The 20361-nt window shown below is 39.8% G+C and overlaps 1 protein-coding gene and 1 long non-coding RNA gene across 5 annotated transcripts in view; one reads left to right on the top strand and one right to left on the bottom strand.

Moving 5' to 3' along the window:
• On the bottom strand, positions 1–9289 carry LOC125610389. The gene is made up of 2 exons (XR_007340414.1): positions 9197–9289; positions 1–2184 (listed from the first exon to the last, which is right to left on the bottom strand). It is a non-coding gene; the product is annotated as an uncharacterized LOC125610389 (long non-coding RNA).
• A 1733-nt stretch (positions 9290–11022) lies between these two features.
• Positions 11023–20361, top strand: part of Osbpl9 (oxysterol binding protein like 9) — a 134772-nt gene continuing 125433 nt past the window's right edge. For 3 of the 4 annotated variants that reach the window (XM_015485013.2, XM_015485012.2, XM_015485010.2), the window contains exon 1: positions 11023–11190. In XM_015485013.2, coding sequence (XP_015340499.1) covers positions 11080–11190 — 111 coding nt within the window. In that variant the 5' untranslated portion in view covers positions 11023–11079. The remainder of the gene's footprint in view (positions 11191–20361) is intronic. The other variant, XM_048815397.1, reaches the window with a different exon arrangement.

Below are 20361 nucleotides of genomic sequence, written 5' to 3'. Positions count from 1 at the left end.
TAAAAGTCTAAAAAAAATGACTTTTTAATTTAACCATTATTTAATGAGGAAGGTTGCTTGGGAGATTTAACCCACTAATCTATATTAGCTCCTCTAAACCAATCCAAATAAATATATTATATAAGTAAAGACTGTGTCCTGGTGGTGCATGCCTGTAATATCAGTGACTCAGGAGGCCGAGGTAGGAGGATCAAAAGTACGAGTCCAGCCTCAGCAACTTAGTGAGACTCTGTCTCAAAATGAAAAATAATAAGAGCTGTGGATATGGCTCAATGGTAAAGCATCTCTGGGCTCAATTCCCAGCAACAAAACAAAACAAAACTGTGCCTTCAGAAAACTAGCTTCCCTAGTCTCACCTTGCCCTTTATTTGGGATGTCTGCTGCTGCTAAGCAGACTGTCTGCTTCTTCCACTGTTCCATACTGCCTGCATGAGCCACTATGCTAAGCTTGAGGATGCACATGGAGTCCTCAAAAAATCCAAGTCAAGGGGCGGGGATTCAGACCCTGAACAAGTAGATACAAGAAGGAGTCCCAGATTCTTTTCAGAAGAAGTGAAGATGGCCAAGTGAGGAGCGCCTCCGTCATCTGACCATTTGGCTTCTGGGCTGGGGGCAGGCAGGTACCCAGAAAGCCAATTGCATCTGATGGACCATGCAAGAATCCTTGTCACACAGAATGACCACTTTCCTGATATTTAAGTGCTTTTATATTCATCTCAAAACGAAATTCTGAATTCAGGATTTGGCAGGTACTTCCATATTGTCTTCTAGAGCGGGTAGTCCTGCTTCTTTAATCCAGCTACTTTCCCTACTGAAATATGGATACCTTTCTACACATTACCTCCACAGTTGGGAAAGAGGTAAGAAGATCAGTTCACATCAGTTTCACAAACATGGTATGGAAAAGACTGCTTTTCTTTTGTTTCACCTTTCAGATGCAACACAGAAAGATGCCCTGAGGGTTCAGTTATCCTGCTGACTTCTCCAAGAAGGAAAAAAAGCAACTGATGGGTCTTATGCAATTTGCTTAATTATAAAAAAATTATTTTGCATGCTGAAGGCTGATGTTTAATTTGAAACGGGTGCTTAGATCGTGGTATTTGTAAATTCTTAGCCTTTTGTTCCAAACAAGAATAATAAATGGCAAGTATGAATGACTTCAGGGTTTTTAAAAAAAATGTCTTCCAGTTTTGGCCACTATACTGCAGCAGTAAATTCCAAATATTTGTTGTAATTTGAAAAGAAAGAGATGTTAAAAAGTTACATATATCTCTAAATCCTGGTTCATCTTGTGACATAGATTTACTGGATAGAAATGAAGGTCTGGTTTTGCAGATAACCCTTTGATGTGATAAAGAAGCATAAAGACAAGATATCAAGATTGATTTCATTACTGATAAACCTAAAGAGATTCTGTACAAATACAAATTTTTACATCTGTAAATCCACATTTTTGGATGAAAGGAGGGATTTTTCTCCTAGAGACAGAAGTTGTTGTTGACTTTTTCAAGTCTTGGAACCTTTGCTGTTTTTAAATTTTGTCATTCTTCTACAGACTGACCAGATAGCGTAGCGGCTAATCCTGTGAGTACATGCTTACATTTAGTTGAAAGAATGGTAAAAGCAAACAACCCAGTTTGAGTCCACAATGGAACCCTATTCACCTTCCTAAGATGAGAAGCTGCTGTATTAGAGCTTCATTCATCCTGTTTTGTGGAGTCCTACAGCACAGTAGAGTTAGTTTTCCATGCAGCCAAAACTGGAAGAAAAGTAGCATGAGTAGTCTTTTAGTTAAGAAGGTGTGATGGACCCTATAGTATGACCTACCTTCAACTTTGGACATAGAAGAAAAAGAATGAGAAATTTCCATATAACTCCTTTTTCCTAAGAAAAAGAAACAAAAATGTCTTATGTAGAACCATTTGAATTTTTTTTTTTTTTTGGAATTTTACATTACATAGTTCCATTTTTTATAAAGTCACAAGTAACTCTTTTCCTTCAACCCAGATGGGTACTTGGATTTATTTTTCTAGGTGGTAGGTGTAATGTTAAACTGAAAGGCTGGGACTCAGGTAAATTTCCCCAGTTGGAATTGGACTTTCTCATTACCAAGTGGGTCTGTCTCAGAACCAATGTTTCCAATCCTTTGGCTGTTTCATTGTAGACTTAGAAGAAATTCAGGATCTGAAAAAGAAAAAAACCTCAAATAAGAAAAATAGTTCCAATAATAAATGTGGGTTTTGTGTTTCATTCATAGATTGAGAATTTATTCAGGGTTTGAAAAAAATTCAAGAAATACGGCTCTTCCTTTTTTTCCTTTTAACAGTTATATGATAAAGACTATAGTGGAAAACTGTTTTTGTTTCCATACAAGGACCATTGTATGATGTCAAGCCTTTCATAAGAAGCATGAACACTTTATTAATGATTTTTAATAGAGAAAAATTTTAAACTTACTAATGAAATTAAGAACAGATAGTATTACTAGATCATCTCTGTTTTCTGGAATGGTTGCTGAGGACCATGGGTGCGATGATGCTGGGAACATAGGGTAGACTTACCCAAAATTGAGAGTGATAGAAATTGCCAAAAATGGGAAATGTTGAGCATTGTTATGATTAGATTGGTGAACCAATTTGATTTAAAATAAAAAAGCTTTTTCACAAAATAAAAAAAAAAAAAGGTTGTTCAGGGTAGAGGTGGGGCACAAGGGAGTGGTCAGTTCCACCTGAAGAAGGACATTTGTGAATCATCCTGAAGGAGGATGTATAGTCCAGGGTAGCTGGAATGTGGTTCTCCAAGGGGATGTTAGAAGGAGGATGCAAAAAAACAGTTCATTTTTCTTTGCTCTCCTTAGAACGTTGGTAGAGCCTAGAACTCCTCAAATATTTTTTCTCTCTTTCCCAGATCCTTTTTGCCTCATTTTCCTAAACATGATATCTCATTCCCTCTCTCTAGAAAGAGGATTGGGTGGGAAAGAACCAGAACATGCTGTTTGTAGACAAAATAGGCTATGTCTTGTTTTTCTTTTTTTCAAACTTAACTATGATCTGTTTTCTCTTCACCTAGTCACCCAACAAAGGATAATTGTATTTTTGTAGGTTTCTATGTTTTCCCTTAAGAAGGCAACATGCTGGGAATGTTGTTTTATTTCTGGCCAACAAATGCCAATTAAACAAGACAACAATAACAGTAATAACAAAAAGCAGTTGGTGGGAAGTTTAGGAAGAGAAAGCAACAAACCACCAACAACAGAATGTATTATGAAATAATTTGCACCTACATTCCCAGCTGTAGAAAAGTTGGAAATCATTTTTACTAGAAATGAAAAGCAAAACCTAAAAACGACAACCACGCATGGAGGCGTACTCCTATAATCCCAGCAACTCAGGAGGCAGAGGCAGGAGGATTGCAAGTTTGAGGCCAGCCTCAGCAATTTAGCAAGAACCTGTTTCAAAAAAACAAAAAGGGCTAAATATGTAGTTCAGTGATTGAGTACCCCTGGGTTCAATTGCCAGTACTAGAAAACAAACAAACAACCCCCCCCCCAAAAAAAAAACCCAGGAAAACCACATTTCTGAAAACTTCATGTGAGTAACACAAGCCATCTTTTATTCTTCCTTAAAAAAAATCAACAAAAACCCTCAACAAGTCAGGAATGGTGATACATGCATAAAATCCCAGTGACTCAGGAGGCTGAGGCAGGAGGATCACAATTTGAGGTTAGCCTCAGCAATTTAGTGAGACCCTATCTCAAAATAAAAAATAAAAAGGACTGGGGATTAGCTCAGTGCTAAAGTACCCCTGGGTTCAATCCCTAGTACAAACTCCCTGCAAAACATCAACAGCAATAACAAAAAGCCAACCTAACAAACGTGGTTACATAAACAATTATCCAGTTACACAAGGTAGAAACCTTGGTATTATCTCTGACTCTCATTTACGCCCTCCCTCATTTAATTCCATTCCAGTTTTCAAAAAAATTTTTTAATACTGGAAATTGAACCCAGGGGTGTTTTACACCCCTAGTTATTTTATTTTTTATTTTTGAGATAAGATTTTGCTAAGATGCTGAGGGTCTCACTGAGATCCTAAGGCTGGCCTTAAACTGGCAATCCTCTTGCCTCAGCCTCAAGAGTCACTGGTATTATAGGCATGTGCCAAAGTGCCTGGATAGTTTAAAAATCTTATTTCTAAAATGTTTTTTAATAAATATATAGTATAGTTATCTTTCCTGTTCTTGATCCCTGTTCTCATTGTTTGAGCTTAGACCCTTTTTATTGCTTGCTTGGCTTTTAAAAAGTCTCTTTGTCTTCTTGTCTACAATCTTGCCCCTCTGTCCCCAGTTTTCTGCCAGGATAATCTTTGGCTGGGGTTATAGCTCAGGGATAGAGTATGTGCCTAGTATACACCAGCCTTGGACTCGATTCCTAAAAGAAAAAAAATCATGCCTTTAACATTTATTGATATTCTAATAATGGCAGGATGAAGTAGCCTCAATTCCTGTCCTTGGTGAGTTTATGAAGTTAATAGTTAACACTATCTCCACCTTTTGGCTCTGAGTCTAATCTTTTTCCGCTGTACTTCAGCTGCCACTTCATTCCATGCAAGGCCAGTCACTGAGGAATGTAGGAATGAGAGCTGATGTGTTTCTACCACGTTTAATTTTAGCAGATGATCTAAAGCATGGAGTTTGACACTGTGTAAAATGTAGACAAAGTGCTGTGGAATTGGACATGATCTTAGGAGTCAAGAACTGCCCTTGCTCCTAACTCTTTCTGATGACTGGTGTTGTGACATTTGAAGCAGAGTCTGCTGATGCCTGGTGACCCTGATGAAAGTCAAAACTGACTTAGAAGTTGATGATGCTGTCTATATCATGTCTAAGACATCTATTTACACACCTAGACAATGCAAATACAGCTTGCAGCTGGGGTGAAATAAATCTGGGAGTAAAAGACCTAGATTCTAGTTCTGATTTTGCTTTTCACTAGTCGTGTGAATTTGGACAAGATATTCAATAACTTTTTGTTGTTGTTGTTTTTATTACTGGGGATTGAACCCAAGGGTGCTTTTACCATTAAGTTAAATCCCCAATCTTTTAAAAATGTTTTAATCTATAGACTTTGAGGCAGGGTCTTGGTAAATTGATGAAGTTGGCCTCAAATTTGCAATCCTCCTGTCTCAGACTTCTGAGTCTCTGGAATTACAGGTGCATGCCACTGTGCCTAGCATAACTTTGTATACCAGTAACCTCATCTGTAAAATGGATATAATAATATAAACCTTGAAGGATGGTGGTGGGAATTAAAGGAGAAAAATTTAGATGATAGTACTTAGCAAAGTCCTGTAACCTAGGTAAGTTTCAATGGAGACATAATTTAAATCAAACAATAATTATTAAGCAACTTCTATGTGCTAGGTACTGGGCTGGTTTCTAGAAATGCAAAGACAGTTAAGACCTGATTCCTTCTCTTAAAAGGCTAAGGGAGGGGCTGGGGTTGTAGTTCAGTGGTAGAGTTCTTGCCTAGCATGTGTGAAGCACTGGGTTTAATTCTCAGCACCACGTTAAAAAAAATAAATAAATAAAATAAAGGTATTATGTCCATCTACAGCTAAAAATATTTTTACAAAGAGGCTAAGGGAGGAGTAGTAATAGTAACTAACACTATGTAAGTCTTTTAACTTAACCTGAATCGTGATGTTTCAAGATCATCACACTTTGGTTACTCCAAAAGACATCTGTAACAGGAGGGTTTCTGTTGATTAGTTTCTGGAACATCAATTTTTTTTCAGTTCAAAACTTTACATATTTAGTACTGAACCAACTGAATCTACCACTATAGCACTTTCATAGCTAAAGAAAGACCAGATACATAGTTAAATATGCTAACTGTCCAGACAGTGGTGACATTTTCAGCTTGACATGGTAAGATGATCATGATCTTGATACAGTAAAAATATGTGTGCCATCTCATGTGCAATTCCTTATAGATCCAGGTTGATTTCCTCCCATGTATCCTCTTGTAGTTGTACCTGATTTTATTACCAGTTTTTATCCTAATCCATTGATAAATGGAATGATTTTTGTTTTTTTATGACCAGGAATTGCTTGATCCTCAAAGCCTTGTGAGAAGACATAGCAAAGAACACAGTCAAATGCGGGCACCATTATGGTGGAGAAAAGGCAAAGACCTGGAACATCAATTTTCATGAGAAGTGTGTAATGTGTTTTGGGTAGACCATTGCAGCAGAATAAAAATTCAGACATGTTTACATGAACTCAGATACATGTCACTGAATACTATCAGATAGTTAGGCAAGTGCGTTAGTTTCTTTGAATCTCAGGTCCCTTACTTATTAAATGTTGAGATTTCCAGGCACAGTGGTGCACAACTATAATCCCAGCAACTCAGGAGTGAGGAGGACTGCACGTTCCAATCCAACCTCGTAATTTAGTGAAACCCTGTTTCAAAATAAAAAAAAAATTAAAGAAAAGGCTGTGGATGTAGCTGAGTGGTAAAGCACCTATGGGTTCAATCCCCAGTATCAAAAAAAAAAAAAAAAAAAAGAGACTGACTCAAAGGAGTACAGCAAAGATTAAATGTGATAAGCTATGTAATATTTTTGGCACAGTTCCTGATACACAGTGAACAATAAGTGGTGGAATTGAGGAAAGTACATCTAAAAGGAAAGAAACTGGCTTTATATTATATTAAGTTGCATGTATGTTTTGTGTCTTTGGTTATCTAGTGCTTGTTCTCTACCAGGCATTGTCTAAACTTTTTATCCATGTAAGTTCATTTAATCTTCCAAACAGTCAGTTTGAAGGCAGTTACTATTGTTATTTGTATTTTAAAGATGTGAATCTGAGGGGAAACTAAGATACAGAGAAGTTAGAAAACTTGCCCAAGTTCACTTAGCTACTAAGTGTTGGATACTAAATGTTTGTTGTACAAACTCGGGTACAGTCAGTCATGCATCCTTTAACAACAAGAATACTGTCTGAGCATTTGTCATTGTTGTAGGCCATTTTGTCATTGTTCAAACATCATAGCGTATACTTACACAAACCTAGATGGTATAGCTTACTGTGCACCTAGGTTATACAGTATAGTCTATTTTAAAAATGTACATGTAGACATACCTATGATAGGGAACAGACAGATGTGAACAGTGGAAACATGAGATTCTATAAACTGGGCCCACTGTGCTGATCCCTAGGTTTTCACCTCTGAAAAACAATTTACCAGGCTGGGGTTGTGACTCAGTGGTAGAGCGCTTGCCTAAAATATATGAGTTAGGCAAGTGGGTTAGTGTCTTTGAATCTCAGGTCCCTTACTTATTAAATGTCGAGATTTCCAGTTCAATTCTCAGCACCACATAAAAAAATAAAGATAGTGTGTCCATCTACAGCTTAAAAAAAAAAAGCAATTTACCTGCCGGCCTGCCTGACTTAAGTCCACAGGATATGTTACATTCCTTAGCAAACTACCTGTTATCTGTTGAAGAAATGCAGGACCCAAAAGAAGAACACAAGTTATCTTGAAACAAAGCTGGGGGCGGTGGTGGGATGACTTTTATGAACCTTACACAGACCAGATCTTGGAACTAAGGGAGATAAGGCTAATTCCCCCTAACCATAAAATCTGTAAGAACAGGTTCCAGTTAGAACTGGTCAGCATGGGCCAGTGACCTAGAGTTGTTATGGCAGTGGGGACTTGAAAGTCTGATGTCACCCTGCTTTCAGTCAAAAGCAAGAGGTGGAGCCAGGTGCATGCAAGCCTGTAATCCTAGTGGCTCAGGAGGCTGAAGCAGAAGGATTTCAAATTCAAGGCAAGTCTCAGAAACTTAGTGAGATCCTTAGCAACTTAGTGAGACTCTGTTTCAAAATAAAAAAAATAAAAAATGCTGGGGATATAACTCAGTAGTAGAGCACCTCTGGGTTCAATCCCTAGTACCAAAAAGAAAAATTTAAAAATGAAGACACAGGTGGCTGGGGTGGTAGCTCAGTGGTAGAGCACATTGATCCTCAGTACCACATAAAAATAAAGGTTAAATTCTTTTAAAAAGAAGGAGACACAAACACAATTAGCCTAGGCTCACACAGGGACAGGATTATCAATATTATTGCTTTCCACCTCCATGTCTTGTCTCACTGGAAAGTCCTTAGGAATGATAGAACACATGAAGCTGTCATCTCCTCTGATAGCATTGTCTTCTGAAATATCTCCTGAAGGAGCGGCCTGAGGCTGTTTTATAGTTAATTTTGTTTTTTTAATAGTAGGAGTGGGGGGGGGTTGGGGAGCTTGGGTTGTGGCTCAGTGGTACAGCGCTCGCCTAGCATACGTGGGGCACTGGGTTCTATCCTCAGCACCACATAAAAATAAAATAGATTACTATGTTCAACTAAAACTAAAAAATAAATGCTTAAAAAAATAGTAGGAGTACACATTAGTTTTTCCTTTTTTGTGCTACCAGGGATTGAACCCAGGGACACTTTACCACTGAGCTACCTACATCCCTGCCTCAGCAACTTAGTGAGACCCTGTCTCAAAAAATAAAAACAACTGGGGGATATAGCTCAGAGCTAAAGTGTCCCTAGGTTCAACCCCCAGTACAAAAAATAAATAATTAAAAAGAAACAAAGACTGGACTCAAACTAGCTAGCAATCCTCTGATCCTCTTCCTCAGGCTCTGGAGTTCTTAGATCACAGGTGTGTGCCACCGCATCCTGCTTAGAGACCTACAGTCTTTACTTTCTAAACATTAAGAGATTATTCATTTCTGGGTTGGGGATGTGGCTCAAGTGGTAGCGCGCTCACCTAGAATGTGTGAGGTACTGGGTTTGATTCTCAGCACCACATAAAAATAAAATAAAGATATTGTGTCTACCTAAAAATAAATATTAAAAAAAGAAGATTATTCATTTCTCTACCATCTAACTCCAGACCCCACTGACATCTAAATCATTTTCTCTGCTCTCCCTCTTGTTACTATGGAAGAAACAGCTGCTCCTATAAAAGATCAACTTTTTCACTTGGGCTTGGGGCTTACCAAGAGTTCTACTATTGCTATTCTCCTCTTTCTCTAGGATGTCCCCAGTATTTCTCTTCTCTGGAAATCAGCAAATTAACACTTTCTAGTACTTTCACTCAAGACTGAAAAACAAGAAAACAAAGAAGCCCTCACTTACCCTCTCTTCCTCTTCTAGATAATGCTCCACTTCTTGGTTCCCTTTCTAGTTCTTTCTGCTGGTATTTGTGTGGCTGGCTTTTTCTTATCCTTGACATCTGTTTAAATGCCACTTCCTGTGACAGGCCTACCTTGACCCTCTAGTATAAAGTACCCACCCACTGACTTCCTTTTTCATCAGTTTATTAAATTCTCTGGCAAGGGTTTATCAGTAAAACCCTGTTCTTGTAACTCCAACTACTTGGGAGGCTATGGCTAAAGCATTTTGAGTTGAAGGCCAGCCTAAACAGTTTAGCAAGAACCTGCCTCAAACAGTGGACACATCCAATGTCAGGAATTGAATAATTTTCTTGTTTAGTGTTTACTTCCATCACAGAATGTACTTTTTTTTTCCCCCCCAGAGATTGAACCCAGCAGTGCTTAACCACTGAGCCACATCCCCAGCTCTTTTTATTTTGAGATATAGTCTCCCTAAGTTACTTAGGGCCTAAGCTAAATTGCTGAGGCTGATCTTGAATTTTTGTTTTTTTAATATTTTTTTAGTTATACATTGACACAACACCTTTATTTTGTTTATTTATTTTTATGTGGTGCTGAGGATCGAACCCAGGGTCTCTCACGTGCAAGGCGAGCGCTCTACCACGGAGCCACCACCCCAGCCCCCTGATCTTGAATTTGTGATTCTCCTGTCTCAGCCTTACAAACTGCTGGGATTACAGACCTGTACCACCACATCCAGCTACAGAATGTAATCTCTTAGAGAGCTCTCTCATTAAATGTTGCATTCACTGGACCTCCGACAGTGTCTGGATATAGTATGTGGTTTATAACCTTTTTTTTTTTTTTTTTTTTTTAAACATGCGGTGCTTAGAATCCAAACCAGTGCCTCACACATGCTAGGGAAGCGCTCTGCCACTGAGCCACAAATACTTATACTGCCTTTCTAGGCTGCAAGTGATCTGCTTTTACTTCTCCAGCCTAGCATCCTACCACTTTTCCCCTGGCTTACTGCTACAGTAACATTGAGCTTCTTGCTATTCCTAACATCTGGTCTTTACAATTAGAATTCCTTCAGCTTGAAAGTCTCTTCCCCCAAGTCCCTCCTTCATTTTCTTCAGGTCTTTGCTTTGGTCAAAAGTTACCTTCTCTTTCAGAACTTCTCTGTTTAAGAATGTAAAAAAGCAGGGGCTGGGGTTGTGGTTCAGCGGTACAGCGTTCGCCTAGCGCATGCGAGGCCCTGGGTGCATGCGAGGCCCTGGGTGCATGCGAGGCCCTGGGTGCATGCGAGGCCCTGGGTTCGATACTCAGCACCACATTAAATAAATAAATAAATAAATAAATAAATAAATAAAACAAAGGTACTGTGTACAACTAAAATAAATATTAAAAAAGAATTTAAAAAGGCAACACTAACTTTACTTCTTTCCTTGTTAAACTATTTTCCAGGGCACTTACCAATTTTCAATATATCATTTACTATGTATTTTCATGTATCATTTACTATGTTTTGTCTAGTGCAAAACAACAAATGTTTATTAATTGAATGGGATTTGTGGAACAAATGCATAAGTGAATATCAGAAGTGAAGTATTTTGGTATCATCGCGGCTTATTATTATTTATTCCTTGTGTGAATAAATAATCATAACAGCAGTATTCATGCTTGCATTCTCGCTGGCTGCCACCGAGCCCTGCACACAATAGTCGCCCTGAGCACGCGTGTTTGACGGTGATTGCTGGGGGCGTGGGTCCGCGAACCCACCCACAGCAGCCGCCGCTGGCTCCGCCCCGGCCCCGCCCCGGCCCGAGGCGGCCCGCCCCCGCATGCTGAAGGCCATATAGGCGAGTGACGTCAGGCCGTTTGTTGTCATTGGCGGCTCCCAAGATGGCGTCCATCGTGGAAGGGCCGCTGAGCAAATGGACTAACGTGATGAAGGGTTGGCAGTACCGTTGGTTTGTGCTGGACTACAATGCGGGGCTGTTGTCCTACTACACGGTGAGTTCTCGGAGGACAAAGCTCCGAGCGCCTCGGGGACCTTCCTTCTTGGGTGGAGGTGAGGGACCGGGACTTTGGGTAGCCGGGTTGAGGTTGCTAGGCTGGGGGTGCCGCCGTACGAGAGGGTTCCCTTGTGGGGGAGGGTTTTGCGTCCTGCATAGCCAATGAGGGTGAAGGAGATGTAGTTGCAGCCAATAAACAGGCACTAGCTGTCTGATTTATGGGTTGGGAGCAAGCCACTTTCTTTTTTTTTGGGGGGGGGGTCTGGTTTTAAGCAGGTGGTCGTGTCCCACGCGGTTGTGAGCTGGTCGTAGTTATGGTTTAAAAGGTCCGGCTATGCGGTCCATGCCGCCTCTCTACGTTGTCGTGGACTTTACACTGTACTCTCAGGCCCTGTAGACGGCCGCACCCCTTAGGTTCCCTCCAGGGAACAGAGAGCTCTGCTTTTTTTGCAAGCGTAGCCCGAAGAGCCTGGCCATGTCCAGAGGTGACCCTCGGACAGAACCAAGGTGTCCAGAATTCCTCCTGTCTGTCCAAGTTGGGGGTGTTATTCAAGGGATGCATCCCATTTTTTCAGCGGGAGACGAACGTAACCGACGCCTTAACTTTTGAGAAAAGAGGATTTCCTATGCGCGCGGGTCTCTTTAGGCGAGAGGTAGAAGGCATAGTGCAGTGTCCCCTTGAAAGTTATATTCTGGATGGGCTGAGTTGAGGGTTTCATTGACGTTAACTCGGAGCAATGATGGTGGGCAAGTAGGTGAATTCTTATGAATTTTGTTTTCGATTACCCCTGCCACCCCATAGCCTTAGAGATGGAAGGTCAGTGGTATCTGAGAAAGAAATTACTTACAAAGTTATTCCTCTGCATGGTGTATAGTTAATAGCTAACGAGAGGGAAGAAATCACTTAAAAGGACGAAATGTCTTGAAGGCTTTAGAAAATAAGGGAAAATAAAATTATGGAAGAGTTAATGTTGATGAGAGAAATGGGAACATATTTACGCATTCATTAAAAAAATATTGAGTTCCTGCTATGTGTGTTTCCATGCCAGCAAGAATCAATGATGATGAAGACATTCACTGTTTCTCTTCTCAGGAGCTTTCATTCTAGTGGGTCCCTTAATTCATTTTGCTCTTAATAACGCTACAGGATAGGTACCTACCTATTCATTATCCCCATTTAATATCCCCATTTTACAGTTTTGGAATCTGAGGCTCCAGGCTTTTATGTAATTGCTCAAGATCATATAGGCAAGCAGTAAGTGGTGGAATCAAGATGCAAAATTCTTGGCTTTCCAGTTGTTTCCATTAAGCTTCACTTTCACTACAGGAAGGAAATATGTGAAAGCTCTAAGTTAATAAGGCAAACCTGAGAGAGTTAAAGTATTAGTTTTCATCATCCAGCTATCAATTTCCTTTCTCCACCCTTTTATGTGGGAGAGTACTAAACCTTAATGAGTCTTAGGCCCGTTTTTTAAGATTATTTTTCTGTAGGAATGGAAGAGAGGCGACTGAACCTCATATCCTGAAAAATCTGGAATTAGAAAATCCCATGAGCTAGATAAATGATGAGTAATATTTTGTTTCAATAAGTGTGAATCAGAAAAACACATGGAACCTATTAAATTTATTCAAGCTAGAGTAATTCCAGTGAGTGGCACTATGGAATTAAGTTACTTTACAAATCTGAATGTGGTATCTTATAGGAGAGGTCCCAAGCTCTGGTTCTTGGGAGGTACTAGCCCAGATATAATGTTTCTTTTTCCTGTTAGTGTATGTCATTTTTCTGCCTCCTTTTGGTTTTTGAATACTTGGACAAATACCTCTTTGTCTTACTGGCTAAATACAGGTTTATTTATTTTTTTTTCATATACTTCCTTTTCTTTGTCCTTAATACACTTATCCTCCCTTTTGAGACTAGATTCTATACAACATTATCCTTGCCAGAGGAAGGAGGTATCATATTTCTCACTAATGGCCATTTAGAAGTTTTGGTCCCCTAGTTCTTTTTTTTTTTTTCCCCCCCTCGTACTGGGGATGGAACCTAGGCGTGCTTTACCACCATCTTCACTGGGAGTACAGGAATGTACTGCCACACCCGGTTCCCCTAGTTCTTTTGTGTTAAAGTATTTGCTTGCAGAGTAATGTGACACTAAAATGATACACAACCCCTAATTAGAGGCATTCCAGTAAAGATAGGAAAAGGATAGGTATTCACTGGGAAAGCAGGAGACACTTTGAATGTTGATGATGAATTCTGTACATTTGGACATTTTTTCAGGATATTTGGATTCTGAAGGATTTGAACATACATATTAATGATTTGCATGTGGCTGATAGATTGCAGCTGTATTTTCTAGGACGAATATATGAATTTGTTATACAGTATTTTAAGCAGGGGAATAAATAGCAAGTCACTTTATTTCTTGTTTCCAAAATCACTTGGGCTCTAATCTGACTCTGTGGTTCTTCATCTATGGGTATCCCTGAAAACTCTGAACTAAAACTACATTGGCCTTATTTTAGAGTCATCCTATCCTGAGAATGGATATTGAGATAATCTCAGGATTGGGTTAGGATCACTGAAATTGCTGTGAACTGAATAGATTCACCCAGGCCATTCTTTTTTTTTTCTTTTAATATTTATTTTTTAGTCTCAGGTGGACACAACATATTTATTTTTATATGGTGTTGAGGATCGAACCCAGTGCCCTGCGCATGCCAGGCGAGCACACAACCGCTTGAGCCACATCCCCAGCTCCACCCAGGCCATTCTTCATCCTGGATGTTCACTACACTTCACTAAACTCTAGGATGGAATATTTTCTTTTGTTTCATAATTTATTTTGTTTTTATAATATTGAAAAAAATTTTTTTTCCAGTGCTAGAGATTGAACCTATGGCCTTGTGCATGCTAGGCAAACTTTCTATTACTGCACTACATTGCCAACCCAATACTTTGCTTTTGAAAAAGAGTTTCATATTTTTATTTTGCCCAATACAAAACTAGAGAAACTGATTACCTCCTTTAGGAAAGTAGATTTAGGCACTTGTTTTCCAGTTCTAGCTGTGTCTCTTAGTTATATTTAATAAACTGTAGTTCATACAGCAAGCATTTATTTAGGACTGACTTTGAAATAGGCATTGTACTGTCTATGTTGGGACTGTAAGCATGAAGTAGAGATAATTCTTTTATGTAGGAACTGACAGTGTTGTTGGCATAACTACAGCCATCTTCCTTTTACCCACCCCCACTTTATGAATACTGTTCTTATTCTCAAGAGATAGAGACTTGCTGGTCTCTGTTCTCTCCTTGAGAAGTTGTTCTTCTCTGTTCTCAAGAAGCAGTAACTTGCCTTCCGCAAAATCAGGTGATGCTTGCTATGCCAGTAACAAGGGCTAAACCTGCCCCTAAAGGACGGCCATGATTCTGACCTATAAAAGGTAATGCTCAAGGGGGATTTGCTGCTGCTCTCCCTCTTCTGCTGCTCTTTCCTGCTTGCTGCTGCTCTCCCTCTCTTGCTGTTTTTTCTGTGTGAGACAGCCTTGTCAGGTGTCTGACAATAAATCTGCTCTGTAATTGGTGTGCCTGTGGTTAGTCCTGCACCACTTGTCTTTCAAGTGTAGCAGAGTAGACCCTTAGACATAATTTCAAAACAATATGATACTTTCTATAATAGAAATATGAAGAATGTTATGGGGACATGGCTTAGAAAAGGCTGGAGACATTTGAGTTGACTTAATGGAGGAAGATAGAAGAAGAGCATTTCTGGCAATGGGCAAAGATATGCGTATACTGGGAAGCTTGAGAACATAAGGTGCATTAGAAGGGTTTTGAGAAATTCTTTTTTTTTTTTGTGGTACTAGGATTGAACCCAGGGCACGGTGCATGCTCTACTACTGAGCTATATTCCCAGATCTCCACTTTTTTTTTTTTTTTGGTGGGGGGAGTACTGGGGATTGAACCAGGGGCAATTTGCCACTGAGTTACATCCTCAGCCCCTTTTATTTATTTTTTCCTTTTATTTACTTATATGTGGTGCTAAGAATCAACCTCAGTGCCTCACAGATGCTAGGCAAGCACTCTACCATTGAGCCACAACCCCAACCCTTTTTATTTTTTATTTTGAGACAGGATCTCACTAAGTTGCTTAGGGACTTGCTAAGTTGCTGAGGCTGGTTTCAAATTTGTGATCCTCCTGCCTCAGTCTTCTGAGTTGCTGGAATTACAGGTGTGTGCCATTGCACTCAGCCCTTTATTTTTATGTTGCAAAAAATGTATGTTTAGAATGAGGTAGCCAGACTCTGTTTAGATGATTTCAATTTTGTTGGCAGTGGTCAAAGCATCATAATCAGGAGCCAGTTGAACATATACTTTTTTCACTCCTTCGGGCCTGAAGAGTGTTGACCTTGGCCACATTAGCATTACAGAGCTTCTTTGTAGCCTAGGGATAACACCTTGGCCACATCAGTATTACAGAGCTTCTTTCTTTTGTTTTGGTACTGGGAAATGAATCCAGGGGCACTTAACCACTGAGCCACATCCTCAATCCTTTTTTTGTATTTTATTTAGAAATAAGGCCTCCCTGAGTTGCTGAGGCAGGCATTGAACTCTCTATCCTCCTGCCTCAGCCTCCCAAGCCACTGGGATTATAGTAGGCATGCACTGTTACTCCTGGCATTACAGAACTACTTCTTTTTTTTTTTTTTTTGATCAACTTATTTAATCTAGCGTTTGTTAGCCTTAACATCCACAATGAGCATAAGTGTGTTGTTATCTTCAGTCTTTTTCTTGGCTGACTCAGTGGTCGGGGGGAACTTGATGACAGCATAGTGATCAATCTTGTTTTCCCTGGGGCTGCTCTTCTGAGAATATTTGGATTGCCTCTGGAGTTTTAATATCTTGGGCTGCTGAAGTTAGGTGATGTACAGATCTTCTTGTAGCTGTGGATGCCTTTCAACACTGCTTTTTGGCCTTCAGAGATTTTCTTTGGCTTTGGCCTTGGGAGGGGCAGGAGCTTTATTCGCTTTCCATGCCATATTGGTGGAAAAGCTCCCAGCCCTTTATTAACATTTTTTTTTAATTTATTTTTTTTTTATAGTTGGACACTTTATTTATTTATTTTTATGTGGTGCTGAGAATCGAACCCAGGGCCTCGCATATGCGAGGCGAGCACTCTACCACTGAGCCACAACTCCAGCACTCCCCCTTTTAAAATATTTTTTAGTTGTTGATGTACCTTTATTATTTATTTATTTATTTATTTGTGGTGCTGAGGATCGAACCCAGTGCCTCACACATGCTAGCCAAGTGCTCTGCCACTAAGCCATAACCCTAGCCCCCCAGCTCCCTTTTTAAACATTTTATTTTGTTTTAGTCCTAGGTTATCCATGTTGGCTTCCAACTTGCTATCCTCCCACCTCAATCTCCTGAATAACTGGGGGTTTTGAGAAATTCTAAGCAGCTCTAGTAGAAAGTGAGATTGAATTCAGAAGGTATTTGGAGCTACAAGTTAGGCTTGGAGTTAAAGATCTGTTGGATTATAGCACAAAATTGGTTATTTGAAAATTTATTATTAGATGAAATGCCCAGGGAGAGCTAAGGATATACATTTAGGAACATTGTGTGAATTGTGAACTGTTAGTGTAAATCATGATCACAAAGGAAAATGAGAAGGAAAGAAAATTGGAATAGGTGAGATATTGATATTCAAGGACCTGGAAGGTTAGAAAATTCATGTCTTTTGTTAATTTATCAAATGTGTATTGAGTACCTACTGTATGTCAGGCATTTTGCTAGAAAGTGGGAAATAAAATAGAAATCAACCATACTCAGGATACCTAGAGTGTACTGAGTGGGGGGTAAAGCAAGTAAACTATGATGGGAAGCACAGAATATTGGAGGGGCCATAGTTAGGCTGTGTGACTCCTAGAAGAGGCAGATTTGTTTTGACCTGAATGAAGTAGAGAGGTTAGGCAGGTGACTAGAGAGGGAAAGGTGCTTGAAACAAATGGAATAAATGTTTTTGGAGGAGACAAGAGTAAGGAACTTGTCAGTCCTGGAACTTAAGCTGTGCAATAGGCAATAGTGGGAGATAAACTGGAGAACTAAGCAGTGGGGCAGATAATAAAAGGCTTTTTTGGCAAACTCTGCTAAGAAATTTGAATTTTATCTTTAGGGCAGTCGAGAGTCATTTTGGTGTTGCAAGCAGTTTTTAATTACTAAAAAAAATTTTACTTTAGAAAATTTCAAATATACATAAAAGTAAAGAGGATAGAAAAATGAATTTCTGTCATCCAGCTTATACAGTTATCAACATATGGCCAACCTTGTTTTATTAATAATCTTATTAGCTCCTTCCTCCTCCATTTCCTAAATACCACATTACTGCATTTCATTTGTGAATATTTCAGTATGTGAAACTCAAAGTTAAGGTTTTTGTCTTTTTTTGGAGATACTAGAGATTAAACTTAGGTCCTTGTGCATGCTGGGCAAGCACCATCTATTGCTGATCTACATCCCTAGCCCCAAAGTTAAGATTTCTTTTAAAAAATGTTATCAAGGGGCTGGGGTTGTGGCTCAGTGGCAGAGCGCTTGCTTCGCACATGTGGGGCACAGGGTTCAATCCTCAGCACCACATAAAAATGAATAAACAAAATAAAGATATTAAAAAATGTTATCAAAATACCTTTATTACAGTTAAATAGTAACAATAATGTATTAATACCAAATATCCAGTCTGTTCTGTTTTGTTGATTATCTCAAACTTGTCTCCCTTATCAGTGGTTTGGGTTAGGATTCCAAATGAGATCTGCATATAAAAGTCCTGAGTATCTTTTAATATTTAGATCTTCTGTCCCTCCTTTTTTCTTCGCCATTTATTTGTTTAAGAAACCAGGTCCTGGGACTGGAGATATAGCTTAGTTGGTAGAGTGCTTGCCTTACATGCACACCAGCACCAAAACCAAAAACCAAACAAACAAAAAACAGGTCCTTTGTTGAATTTTCCACATTCTGGATTTTGTTGGAGACATCCTTTTAGTATGTTTAAACATGTTCCTTTGTCCTCTTTATTTCCTATAAACTGCTACTTTGAGCTAGAAGCTTAATCAGATTAGTTCTTTTTTTCTTTTGAGCAAAAATACCTCATAGGTGGAACCTATCAAATCAAGAGGCATAAGATAACTGGTTTTCTTTCTGTGAGGTTAAAACTGATCAATAGATTTAGGTGAAAAATGTATTTTTATTTATTAATTTTTTGTACTGGGGATTGAACCCAGAGGTACATTCCTAGCCCTTTATATTTTTTAATTTGAGATAGGGTTTCATTAAGTTGCTTAGGGCCTTGCTAAATTGCTGAGGCTGACCTTGAATTTGCAGTCCTCCTTCCTTAGCCTCACTGGGATTATAGGCAAAATATGTATTTTTTAAAGCATGCTGTGGTTACTGAGGAGATTGTTTTTTGGCAGGGCTTAGTGATTGAAGTGAGTGAAAGGGGAAGAGGAGGATGATGACATCCAAGTTTTTGGTTTGAGCTGGATGAATAGGGAAGATAAGAACAGGTTCTGGGAGAAAGGTGGTTGCTTTTGGGTATATTGAAATTGAAATAAAGATGTATTAATAGTTTGGAGCTTAGTACAAAAATCTGGGCTGCATATAAATATTAGTTTTTTAGATATGAGTACTGGAGAGAGTGACTGTGAAGAATAGATCTTTGGTTATGACACTGAAAAACACCACTGGATTAGTTATCTATTGCTTGGTAACAAATTCCTCTTAAACTTATTAACTATAAACCACAACTATTTATTATCTCATAGTTTGTGTCAGACTTGAATGGTTCAGGCTCAGGGTCTCATGATTGCAGTCAAAACATTAGTCAGGGGGTTGGGAATGTGGCTCAGTGGAAGAGTACTTGTTGGGAATGTGGCTCAGTGGAAGAGTACATGAGACTCTGGGTTTGATCCCCAGACTGCCTTTCCACCCCCCAAAAAGAGACATTAGTCAGGATTTAGTCATCTGAAAGGCTTGACCAGGGTTGGAAGATCTGCTTCCAAGGTGATTCACACAGTTGTCACAAAGCCTGTTTCTTGCTGACTGTTGGAAGGTGGCCTTATTCCTTACCAGGTAGCTTCTCTCCATTGGGTTACTTGATGTCATCATGACAGGCAGCTGGTTTCACCCAGGTAGAGTAATCCAAGTGAGAGCAAGGACGATGACTCCATACTTTTCATGACATGTTCTCAGACCATCACTTTTGCCTTATTCTATTCTTTAGAAACTAGTCATTAAGTTCAGCACATGTTCCTGTGGGAAGGAATTTTATACACTGGGCACATTGGGGGAGAAGGAGGATTTACCGCCGCCCACTGCCGCAGTCTGGCTGGGCACAATTCAGGAGCCACTTGTCAAAAGAAACGAACTTTTTTTAGAACCACACACCGCACCACACACCGCACCACACAGCTCCTCAGGAAAAACCCTCAGAGCCCAACTGCCACCATGGGCTTCTCCCAAGCCTCTCCACCTCCCCCACTCCTCCTGCTCTTGAGGCCCATTGGCTGGGTCGTGTGGGTGGAGCCAAAAAAAGTCCCCCAATGAGCAGCTGCGTGGTCTGAAAGGGCGGGGAAACAGCCCAATGAGCATCACCGCAGAGGAGCCAATCAGCTAGAAGTTGCTGGGGCCGCTGTGAGCCAATCATCAGCTGACAGCTGGAAGTTTGCTGGCAGCTGGAAGTTTGCTGGGGCCCCTTTGGCTGTGGCTCTCAACACCCCACCACCCTTTTTTTTCAGTCCTGGGGATTGAATCCAGGGGTGCTACATCCTCAGGTCTTTTTAAAATTTTGAGACAGGGTCTAAGTTGTTGAGTGTATTGCTAAATTGCTGAGACTGGCCTCAAACTTGCAATCCTCATACCTCAGCCTTCTACATTGCTGGGGTTACAGGAGTGTGCCCCTGTACCCAGTTGTCTCTACTTTTTGAAAGGAGAAATTATGGCATAATTTTAAACCACCAAAACTTTATGTAAGGGATTGTCATAAGAAAAGCCTGAATAGGGGAATGAAAAGGGACAACCAGAGATAAAAGAGAAAAGCCAGAAGAATGTGATTGTCATGGAAATCAAGGTGGGGATAATTAAGTTGGCCTGAATACTGGTGAGAGGATTGATTAG

Source organism: Marmota marmota, unplaced genomic scaffold, assembly GCF_001458135.2.
Source record: "Marmota marmota marmota unplaced genomic scaffold, marMar, whole genome shotgun sequence".
Lineage (NCBI taxonomy): Eukaryota > Metazoa > Chordata > Mammalia > Rodentia > Sciuridae > Marmota > Marmota marmota.
Note: the sequence above shows the minus strand (reverse complement) of the source record. Positions and strands in the feature narration are given on the sequence as shown.